Below are 12,320 nucleotides of genomic sequence, written 5' to 3'. Positions count from 1 at the left end.
GATTCAGCGCGTTTAAGTTTGGTTCACAACCGAAACCGGGCTGAAATGGAATCACCAGCAGAACCGGTTCTGCGCCGCGCCGCACCAAACTGCACCGCGCTCAGAACCATAGTGGAAAAAGGCCCTATTACAGGTCTGTAACTCACAGTTATGGGGGTCCTTGAAATTATAGTACGTTTGAGAACCACTGGGGGTCTTACAGGAGAAATAATGAAAACGGGTACCGTGTGCCCCCTGATCCCCAAAGTCACAGATTTGAATAGCATGAAACTATGACTACAACCAGCACTGAATCCAAGCACAAAGCCTTGAAAATGACCACAGACAGGAAGAGAAAAGAGAGAGAGAGGGGGAGAGAAAGAGAGAGAGGAACATTTTACATCCTAATGTCCTAATTGTTTGGGAGAACAAATTCAACGGAAACAAGTCCGCAAGGACTTTTTTGGTCGGACCTTTTAGACAAAAGTATTATAAATGTAACTGTGTTGTTTTACATTCTTTTGCCTAATAAAATTTTCAATCAATCAATCAATCAAAAGCCACAATCAATAACACTTTTTTAAAGTTAATAAAATGTAATTTTTAACCAATCTGTATGGTGAGTATGTTAACACAATATAACTAGTATATCGTTGCTGTGGGCCATATTTCAACTTTTATTTCAACGTTTTGGTTTTCGTAAATGAATGCCCTACTTCATCATACAAGAGTGACGCACAAAAGTAGTGAAAATAGCTGATCTACAAACTCACTAACGCCACGCGATGCGAGGCGTTGTGAAGCTCATAGATCGGCTATTTTCATAATTTTAAATAGTTTTAAAACTGATAAAAAAGGAACGGTTGTGGACTTAGGAGGTTTCCACCCGACAGCGACGATAACTAGTACATGTGCTGGGATTGGAGGTGGCATGGTCTCTTCCATTGAGACATTTACATCGGATATACGTGCTACATTCCACCTTTGGGGAAACCCGGCGCTACAGTTCTGCGCAGAGCCTATTGCACCTCCCTTCCCTTCCCTCCCCTTCTCTTCTCCTACTGCCTCCATCTTGTCCCAGTCTTTGTCTTTATTTGAGGTTTGTCTCCACACAGCTTTGGCTCTAAGGTTTCTACACAGTTTCTCATGTTTCCTCCTCCTCCCGGTTTATCCTAGTCTCGCGAGCCAGACTAACTGTTGCCTCCCACAATGTTCAAATGCTTCGGTCATACAGTCTGGAAGCTCGGAACGGAAGCTCTGAAAATGATCCGGGGGATAAAGCGGATGTCCCGCCTCCATTTCGTCTTTGCAGTCGCGCAGATTTGTCCTAATATAAATGAGAAATAATTGAAGCATATATACATATATATATATATATAGCTTGCTGCTTATCAGAAATGGAAATTCAGATGTCAGCTTCCTTTCTGGGCTTTCGGGAGGTGTAGTTCCAAACTCTATATAGCATTCAGAGATTGTGGAATAGTTGTCTGGCTACGCAAGACTAGGTTCATCCCCATTATTCTGTCGATTGTCCGTCTTCCCCGCCGGACGCTGACCTCCACAACCTCATCACCGCTCCACTGTCCCTCTCCTTTCCACATAGTCTGTTTCCTTCTGCTGAAAGCCATCGTGTCAAAGGACATACCAACATCATAATCATCATATTATTATTATTATTATCATCATCATCTTTTCCTGGGAGGAGTGGGAGGGTGGAGAGGAAGGACGGCCAATCGATATTGATCCAGGGTTTCCATGGTGACGTCTCCTATATCGATACCTCGTATTCACGATTGTCCTAGTGAGAGAGAAAGAGAAAGAGAAAGAAATAATTCACTTTTTTTTTCTCTAACAATGACGAGCCCAACATTGAGATTGATTATTAATCGATTATTTTATTAAAGATACTTGTAGTTATAATGGATTGGCACTTACCCCTCCTGTCTCATAAAGTGGGTTATCAAACTCTGTCTCCACAGTGATCTGTCTATAAGGATGAGGATAAATAAGGGGCAGTCTTAAGTTGGAGTGATAGCGGCACCTAGAGGTTTGGAAACAGAGAAACAGAAATACACACATCAGATTCTTCACAGTTGTCTTGATGACTGCATGAATAGGCTAGCTCTGTGCACAGCAGCCATATTGGAAAGACCTTGGGCCTCTTCCTTACTTCATAGGTGTTACTAATGATACTAATGAAGGCTCACTGGAAACACTTTCAAATTGAAATTGGGTCCAGGGACCCTCATGGTTCCTTGAGGGGGTCCCAAATGGCCCCTTACCGGCGTGTAACTCTGAGAGTCATGGGAGTCCTTGAAATTAAGAAGTTTGAGAACCACTGTGCTACACTAAACGAAACCGAGCCTTCATTGGTATCATTGGTAAGACCTGTGAAGGAAGTAAGGAAGAGGCCCAATTTCTTTCCAATATGGCTGCTGCGCATAGAGCCTATAGTGCATTCTTCATCATGACGTCAAGTTGAAGAGCTCAGCTTTAGTGGGAGTGCAGGCGTAACAGAGAGAAGAGAAAGAGATTACACGCCAAAGTGAACACAACTGTGCACGTGTGTGTGTGTGTGTGTTACCTCCCTCGTTCCATTCCGCTCGTTGCGGTGAGGTTCAAATTATTAATAATTACGTTGCAATTATGTTGAACAGGCTGGCCCCAAATGGCGTGCGTCACTGACTCTATCTGTCAGGGCCTTAAGTGTTTCCTCTGTGCACAGAATATAATTAAGCCATTCAATCCGGGAACTCTTCTCTGTCACTTTAGATTTCTTTGGCTATTCAACTCTCGTTATGAGCTTGTATATCTGCTATCTTTTTTTTTAAAGAAATCGTGAAAATGTGTGCAAACCCCCCCCCCCCCCCCCCAGAAACAAGATTTGAGTATAAATGTTCGCTTAAAAAAATACATGTTCAAAGATTTGAACAAAATGTTCAAGATTTTTCAAAAACAGCAAATCTACAAGCTCATAGCGGGGGCATGAGCTTGTAGCCACGCAACGAGCTTGTATATCTGCTATTTTTGAATAGCCAAAGTATAAAATAATGGTTATAGCTCAAATCTGAAAATGACACAGAATGGGTTCCCGAATTGAATGGGTTAAGACAGCTGTACCTCCTAAGATAGGTGGATAATGATGGTCGAAACGTTGCGCCATTATATAAACGTTTTGGGAGCTTTAACCCATTAAAACCAGGAAAAGCATCGTGTCATTTTCCATTTTAGCGTTGGCTATTCAAACATAGCAGATGCACAAGCTCACTTCGTGCCGCGCTTTAAAAAAATATATTAATATTTTGAAAGTGTGACAACTACTGATTTAGAAGGCGAGTCAAATACCACCGAAATGGAAGTGGTCACTCCAAAATAAAGGATGCAAGACTGGCTCAGATACTCATTCTCATTTATTTATTATTCAATAAATGAGAATGTGTATCTGAGCCAGTTGTATTCAAGTTATATTTATAGCTGAGCACCCACTGCCTAAAACAAAAAAGGCATCCAGAGGAAGCGCACCTGCTTTTTAAAAGAACAAGTTTTTTTTAACTGATTTAGAATTTGTAGAATCGAAACCAATGTGCGGATGGTTTACTTTCTTCTCCTTGATTCTTGCCTTGATGTCCACTTGTCCAGCACCTGGCCTAAATACAGGTACAAGACGCGCACACAATCTGTCAATCTCCTCTGCGAACTGATCCTTTTATTATTGCATAACCTATGAGCGTACCGTGTGACGTAGACATAAGCGCCTCCCAGCAGCACGGAGAGCAGCAGGACCAGGATGAATATGGCCAGCGTTATGTTGCCTCCGTCCATACTGGACCCTGCTGTAGCCTCTGCAACTAAAAACACACAATAATACGTCATTGGAGTATAAGGACAGTCCTTCTCAAATACTTTATTTGTGAGTCACAGACCCATTTTTATGGGTCGCAAGTAAATATCCTTTCATTATTATTTCAAAATTATATTAAAAAATGTTCAACAGAAGAAAAAAAATCACAATTTTTCATGAAATTCAAAGATTATTCAAAATAATTTCATAAATGAATAAAAATCCAAGAAATGTCATTAAAAATAAATTATAGCCGATCTATACAAGCTCACAACACGTCACATTGCGACACGTGAGCTTGTAGATCGACTATTTTCACTAGTTTGGGTCTCGGGAGATATCAAGTTTCGCTTTTGTGTCTCAAGCTACAAAGTTTGGGAACCACTGGAGTAGGACATACAAATGAAAAAAAAGGACCTTGAAAATAAACACCCCACAACCCTGGTCAACGACATAGTACAGTAGGTACATGTATGGTCATAGAGTAGGTACATGTATGGTCATAGAGTAGGTACATGTATGGTCATAGAGTAGGTACATGTATGGTCATAGAGTAGGTACATGTGTGGTCATAGAGTAGGTACATTTATGGTCATACAGTAAGGTACATGGCCACTCAATCAAAGACATGCTTACATGCTTATATCTAAACCAGTGATACCAAGACACCCCCATTTGATATGATCTTTTCATCTCTGGGACCCCAATCTACACTTTAGATGGGACCAAGTTCGGACCTGTAAGGGGCCGTTTGGTTCCATCATGTGTACGCTCTCAGAGTTACGGACACACAAGGGTCAATTTGGACTCCCGGTGGTCCCGGGACCCGACGTTGAGAAACGATGATAAAACAAAACAGGAAAAAAAAGTGGTTGGACAAATTTACACCAAGGAAACAGTTCAACAGGCAGACATGCTAATAATGTAAGCACAGCAGACAGAGAGGTGAAGTACAGTATAATAGTTTTTATTGCTCATCTGTGGGAGGGTTTGTTTGCCGTTTGGCTAGACTAGAAGAAAGAGTTGTGAGGCGTACTGTATGCACATCATCCACCCACCACTAAAAGCACACTACTCGCATCCAACATGCACAGACTCACCTTCCAAAGCATGGTTGCCAAAGCAGTCATGGTTGGCTGCAAGATAGCATTCTGTCAGTCAGTGCATCACATCATATCATATCATCATTCACATCACACTTCTACTGCCTTGGGTTGCATGCATCATGGACACTCAGTGGTATTTCTGCCTTGGGTTGCATGCATCATGGACATTCTATGGTATTTCTGCTTTGGGTTGCATGCATCAATTCATGGACATTCTGTGGTATATCTGCGTCTACTGCTTTGGGCTGCATGCATCATGGACATTCTGTGGTATATCTGCGTCTACTGCTTTGGGCTGCATGCATCATGGACATTCTGTGGTATATCTGCGTCTACTGCTTTGGGTTGCATGCATCATGGACATTCTGTGGTATATCTGCGTCTACTGCTTTGGGTTGCATGCATCATGGACATTCTTCTTTGACAAGAATCACAGAGCAACATATTCTTGGAATAGTCCATCAACATGTACAGTAAGACTAAAATCTGTTATTCTCAAACTTTTGGACTTCAAGGACCCCCAGTTTGATTTTTTTTAAGGTAGGGTAAGTGATTTTTGGGGGGGTTTTTTTTGTTAAAAGTTTAAAGCACTATATACATATATTCTGATAGTAATCATTACAATAGAGTGTAACAGGGGTCTCTCCAACTCTTTAGTAAACACTAAACAGAAATACATTTTCAGGTTGCCAATTTCATCCAATCAGGAGAGAGTACAGTACATATTTTATCAGCTTCTATTTTATTTTATTTTATTTGTGTTCCAGTTCCAATTTTGTCAGAACATTTCTTTGTGTCATAATTTCCAATTTCACTTGTTTGTCCTGTATCATGTTTGAGTTCTCTCTCCTGATTGGACAAAATTGATATCCCGACCTGAAAATGCCCTTTCTGTTTACTAAAGACATGTGAGAAATGGGGAGACCCTTGTTTCTGAACAAACACTCTATAGCAGTGAGTACTATCAGTGTTAAATAGCTCATATAGAGCTCCTATAGAGCTATTTAACAATGTTACTGAACAAACACTATAGCAATGATTACTATCACAATATAGAGCTATTCATCACTTATTTTAACAAAAAAAAAAATCACTTACTGCACCTTAAATCTCTGGGACCCCATTCTACACTGTAAAATCCTCAGTGTTAATTAACGGTTCCATTTGTACGCTCTCAGAGTTACAGACCCATTAAGGGGTCCACTTGGTTCCTCACTAGCAATCAAAGTCGGGGACCCCCTAGAGCCCCCCTCAAGGACCACTGGGGGGTCCCCGGACCCCACTTTGAGAACCACTTGCAGTACAATAAGGCTAATTAATGTGGCGACAATAAAGAGTCGCATCCCATGCATGAACGAACGAATGAACACAGATGGTTCCCCAGACAGACTCACCCCTGCAGAGTGGGAGCGGACCGCTCCAGAACGACGGGTTCCCCTGGATGCATTTGATGGCCACCTCCCCGATGAGCTCGTATCCTTGGTAACAGACGAAGCTGAGCGACTCGCTGGGCAGGTAGAGTCTCTTGGACAGGATCTGGTAGCCGTTGTCAGGGAGACCGGGGTTCTCGCAGGAGACCGAGTCTTCAGCTGGAAGAGAAGACATAATGTACCAGATATATGACATCTGACCTCTTCACACTTCTCTTCACTTTAACACTTCTCTTCACTTTCCCCCCTATTGTCTGACTTGCCAGATTTGAAATGAGGCCAATTCACATTTCATACCTGGCAAATGCCCCCCCCCCCCACTGTGACAAGGCTTGGACTAGCCACAGATGTTCCACTGAAGTGCCAATGGCGTTATGAGGGAGGGAGAGAGGGGGGGGGGGAAGATCTTTCCTGACATTTCTGACTGTGTGTGTGTGTGTGTGTGTGTGCGTGTGCGTGTGCGTGTGCGTGCGCGTGTGCGTGACGTCTGTGTGTGCCTCATGGATAACCCCCCACTTTTCTCCAGGTGGCCATGGCATGTATCATCTGCATATCACTGACATTGACCCATTAAGACCGGGAAATTTAGATTTAGATTTTAACCATTATTTGCCAAATACATGTCATTTTGGGTGGTCCTTGACATAGAAAAGCACCACTGATATAGCAACATACCGTTAGGATTTAGAAAACATTTATAGATAGATATGTATTTGGCCGCGGACCCACATCTCAAAAAAAAATTGTTCCAGGGACCCCCAGAAGCAAAGATTTCAGTTACAAATGTTTGCCTTAAAAAATACATACATTCAAAGATTTGCACACTTTTTCAAGATTTTTCAAAAAATAGCAGATCTACAAGCTCATAGCGTGGCACTCGGTGCCGCGCTATGAGCTTGTATATCTGCTATTTTGGAATAGCCAAAGAAGTCTAAAAATGACACGGATGTGTTCCCGGATTGAATGGGTTAAGATGATATAAAAATGCAGCATAATAAAAAAACATCTTCTGACACAAAGCGACAGTGGGTTGATGCAGGGAGAGCCGGAGCCTGTCCAGTCAGCTTAGATAAGAAATCAAATATAAGCTCCACTTCTTATCATGTCAGCGGAGAGAGCGTTTCATCCGTGGTGTTACCGGAACGTTTTACGACATGTTTCTGAATCCATAACGCCTGACAAACTAGACACTAAACCGCAGGCTACTGTCTGCTTTCAGCCCAACATTCTGGAGGAAAGACGGTGTTTATATCTTTGCTGTCAGGTAGAAACCTTGTATTTCTTTCCTGTAAAGTCACTTGTACATTAAAGATATTGGCACAGTAGTTGCTAGTTGAGGTTTCTTTGGGGGGCTTGTTTCTAAAGTGTAGTTGCTCATTTGAACTTGCTTCCTAAATGTTGTTCAAACATTTTCATGTCAAGGACCCCCCAAATTAATATGTATTTGGCTTTGGACCCCCATCTGAAAATATTTTTTGTTAAAATGTTTAAAAATTATTCAAAATATAAAAAAAGCGGTTAAAAACCAAATGTATCTTTTGTGTCTCGAGGTGAATTGTTTGGGAGCCCCTGTTACTGTATACATAACGTACTGTATATACAGGGTTTCAAGGGATATATCCATTTCAAAACATTTTGGGGTCATTTTAACGTCTACTCAGGCTTTTGCGAGCACCCCAAACAGTTTTTAAGTTGCTTGATTGAGTATTTCGATATTTGATATTAATTATTTCAGACACACCCCCTTCCAATACAAACCCATTGTAACTTCAAACTCCATTTTAACCATGTTAGACTCATTGAAAACACGTGTCCTTGGTTCTGGTGACTGAAATTGTCCTTCTAATGAGTGAGGGGGCCGTGTTTTTTCATTTATTTACATTTATTTTCCTTATGTTTTTGTTGCCAGACCCAGGGGGTCAGGCCTACATGAGGCTTTGTCGGTCCCTCTTTCGTCCATATATGGACGAAAACGGTTCAACGTTTTCGTCCATATATGGTGCAGATATGGTGCAGATATGGTGCTTACATTTCCCTCTTTTTGATTGGCCAAGCTTAGCGTGACGTAGTGCTCTGTCGGCCATTAGGGGTCTGGCAGTACCAGGTCCGCTGGTTCCCTTGTTTTTAAACAATATAAAAATAAATGAAAAAAGTAATTGAAAAATCATCTCACATATTATGACAATATCAGTCACCAGAACCAAGAACACGTGTTTTCAATGAATTTAACATGGTTAAAATGGAGTTTTACGTTACAATGTTTCTATAGGAAGGGGGTGTGTCTTATAAAATGAATATCAAACATCTAAATATTGAATCAAGCAACTTAAAAACTGTCTGGAGGTGCACACAAAAGCCTGAGTTGACGTTAAAATAACCCCCAAACATGTTTGAAAATGAAATATCCCATTTAACACATGGGGTGCCAAAACCGTATATATACGGTTTTGCAAAAGGTGCAAAAAGTGACGCGGAGTGCCAAAACCGTATTTAAACGGTTTTTGTGTCTTTTAGTTTTTTTCGTTTTTTTCCACACGGGAGGGGCTAGAGCAGCTCTGGGAGTACCCATTGTGATCCTGAGATCCCGAAAAAAAAAAACATGGCTCCCCATCCGCTTCCTGTCTGTTTCCTTCTTTAAAACGTCTGTATCTCCGAATCTGTTTCCGGTGGGGAAAACCGGTCATGCGCGATGCGTGATCCCTCCCCGTTGTAACTCGCGAGTGATGTTATCGTTCCAGGATGTAGCCAGGGTCATCGCGCTCCATGAATGCATGCTTTTTTTTTACGTGGATTTGCTCGTTGTGGAGTCTAGAGCTTTAAACAGCAAAGCTCAGTCAATGGGGAGAATGCTGGCACCCACGGTAAGTTGTTATTAAAAAATTCAGGCACCCAATGTGTTAAGAGGTTAAAACTCACAAACGCAGTGAGGGAGTCTAGATGTCCACACGGGGGTCCCCGGCTCGCGGCCGTAGCAGGTGAGAACGGCGCCGCCCTGCAGGATGTAGCCCACGTTGCAGCTGTACTGTATGGTGGTCCCCACCAGGAGTTTGGGGTCCGACAGAGACCTGGTGGAGTGCTCCACGTGCCCAGGGTCCGAACAGTACATGACTGAAAGAAAAACAATGCAACTTAGTATACATTATGGTACAGTATTGTGTGCAATTTGTACATGCATGTGCCTAACCGCACGCACAATCACAAGTAATTAGTGTGCAGTTGGTGTTATTAACAAGCTCAGTGGCCTTGTGGTTAAGATTGTCCGTCCTGAGATTGGAGTCTGGGTTTGATTCCCCAGTCGCGGTCGGGTCATACCAAAGACCATAAAAATGGCACCCACTGCCACCCTGCTTGGCACGCTACAGAAACAGGAGATAGGGTCCTGACCTATGAGCCACATATAGCGTGACAAGGCTTAGGGGCCATGTCCTTAGAGAACTCCTTTTGAGCTGGCAGCGCCAGTCTGCCATGTATTTCTATGGTAAAGACGTGCTGGTGCGCTCCTTTTCCAAGTGCTCGAGCAACGCGCTTCAGCACTCCTGGCGATCTGTTTTTTTTGTTGTTTTTTTGCTGCAGCTTCAAGCTGGAAACAGTTACACTTTTGGAGAGGAGCGTGCTCTTTTTATCCTCCTGGCTGTGTCTGACAAGCCGCTAATTTATGACTCTAGGTTGAATCGTTATCACAACCACGAGATGCCCTTGTTTACCCTTGTTTCAGCTAAGCTGTTTGTGCTAATAACGGGACGTTTGAGCAGTGAGCACCTCAGTGGCTGATAGGTTGGAACAGTGCAGGCATTACGCTGTGTGTGAGCACTATGGACATGATATCCACACTGTGTGTGAGCACTATGGACATGATATCCACACTGTGTGTGAGCACTATGGACATGATATCCACACTGTGTGTGAGTGCTATGGACATGATATCCACACTGTGTGTGAGCACTATGGACATGATATGGACATGATATCCACACTGTGTGTGAACGCTATGGACATGATATCCACACCGTGTGTGAGCACTATGGACATGATATCCAACGCCGTGTGTGAGTGCTATGGACATGATATCCACACTGTGTGAGTGCTATGGACATGATATCCAACGCTTTGTGTGAGCCCTATGGACATGATATCCAAAGCACTCCTGTGGACACGGACCCTTAGTATTAACTGGAATTGGAACATACTTTTTTCACAGAATGGAGGTTGTGTGTTCCACTGCAGGTCTAGTTGACAGGTGAGGGTCTCCTGTCCCACCAGGTCATATCCTGGGTCACACTGGTAGGTGATGCGTGCTCCCCGGACCAGCGCAGCGTGGCTGGTGGTCTTCCGGCCGTTCTGGATCTCCGGAAGATCTGGACAGGAGTCGTTACGGGACACCTCTGTTCTCACAGAAAAAGAAGGAGAAAAAAAAGAACCCAGGCATTTCATGAGTGGTCCATTAGAAAAGATTTATGCATTTAATTCTATATTAAATTTAACATCACAGTTAAACTGAGAGCAGTTTCTCTTCCATATTATGTGGAAAACGATGTCTCAGAAGCGAATAGGATTTGATTCCAACATTCCGCTGAAACCTCTTATCTCCATATTTTGCATTCTTTTAGTTTTTTTATTTTGTAAATGAATGCCCTACTTTGTCATACTACACTGTCACAAACTCAAACTCAAAATGTGTTGCGGTGCAACTCATTTTGAGCTTGTAGATCTGCTATTTTTGCACCCGACAACAACCATTTATTACGTGTGCTCTCTGCAAACTGGAAGTGATCGATCAGATCAGAACCTACACTAGGAATACAGGGGAGCAAAATACTGTTCTTAACAATTCATAATCATTCCCTATCGGGAATCACAGGGATCTGTGATGTTAAAGCTGCACTGTGTAACTTTTCTGTTCTACCCCGGATTTGAACCCAGGTCTCCTGCTCAGGTGCTGGATTTGACCACTGAGCCTAATAGAGCCTTACTGTTGGTCAAAATTCATGTCAAACCAGGAACGGGATCGTGTCAAAGGTCGTGTCTAACCTAGACACAGGATCTAAATATCTCAATAGAAGAGCAGGGAGACCAAATACAACCACACCGATTGTATAAAGTTATATTGTAACATACTCTACCGTACATATTGGACAAAGAAATAATAATGTTCAAACACATTTTATTTTATTTTATTTTATTCACTAAAATAAATGACATAATGCAGCTTAAGATTTAATGTTAATCATTCACAAACATAGCCACACTGCAGTATTCATCACTCATGTCTCAAAGCATATACATATTCTAGTATACACTGTTATGTAGGCTACGTTATATGAAACAGAACCTGTGTGTGTGTGTGTGTGTGTGTGTGTGTGTGTGTGTGTGTGTGTGTGTGTGTGTGTGTGTGTGTGTGTGTGTGTGTGTGTGTGTGTGTGTGTGTGTGTGTGTGTGTGTGTGAGAAATCAAATGTGATGTGATTGAATAAGGGCAGAGAAAAAGGAGAGCTATAAGACAAAGCCTGGGAGAGCCATGTGAGAAGAGACACATGAAACATGCAATGAAACAAGACCAGGAGACCTGGTTCTGCCAGACCCAGAATACATTCCTAAGCGTAACACACCTACAAAACCACCACAAACCACTTTATAAGTTGAAATCTGAAGATCAGAGCACTACGTCACGCTAAGCTTGGCCAATCGAAAAGAGGGACCGGGAGGAAAAACGTTGAACCGGGAGGAAAAACGTTGACCGGGAGGAAAAGAGGGACAGACAAAGCCTCATGTAGGCCTGACCCCCTGGGTAACTCATATTAACTCATATTAAACATTTCAGGTATAGGAAATGTCATTTTAAGAGAAAAATGTTTGCGCCAGTGCAAATTGGCATTGTTATACAGTACACACATGCCATTGGTATGTGTTGTGAGTGACATCAGACAAGAGCCGTAGCCTATATAATGTGACATTGCCACATAGATAC

The 12,320-nt window shown here is 42.4% G+C and overlaps 1 protein-coding gene across 1 annotated transcript in view; it reads right to left on the bottom strand.

The window, feature by feature from the left end:
• Positions 1–1,691: 1,691 nt before the first annotated feature.
• Positions 1,692–12,320, bottom strand: part of sez6l (seizure related 6 homolog (mouse)-like) — a gene marked incomplete at its 5' end in the record, with an annotated part of 81,704 nt that continues 71,075 nt past the window's right edge. Inside the window, 7 exons of the mRNA XM_080420296.1 lie at positions 1,692–1,777; positions 1,915–2,020; positions 3,713–3,827; positions 4,921–4,956; positions 6,321–6,515; positions 9,273–9,464; positions 10,544–10,738. Coding sequence (XP_080276422.1) covers positions 1,748–1,777; positions 1,915–2,020; positions 3,713–3,827; positions 4,921–4,956; positions 6,321–6,515; positions 9,273–9,464; positions 10,544–10,738 — 869 coding nt within the window. The 3' untranslated portion in view covers positions 1,692–1,747. The remainder of the gene's footprint in view (positions 1,778–1,914; positions 2,021–3,712; positions 3,828–4,920; positions 4,957–6,320; positions 6,516–9,272; positions 9,465–10,543; positions 10,739–12,320) is intronic.

The sequence above is a fragment of the Gymnoscopelus braueri genome (genome assembly GCF_963280865.1).
Source record: "Gymnoscopelus braueri genome assembly, chromosome: 22".
Taxonomy (NCBI): domain Eukaryota; kingdom Metazoa; phylum Chordata; class Actinopteri; order Myctophiformes; family Myctophidae; genus Gymnoscopelus; species Gymnoscopelus braueri.
The sequence above is the reverse complement of the archived record's forward strand: the minus strand, read 5'-3'. Positions and strand labels throughout refer to the sequence as shown.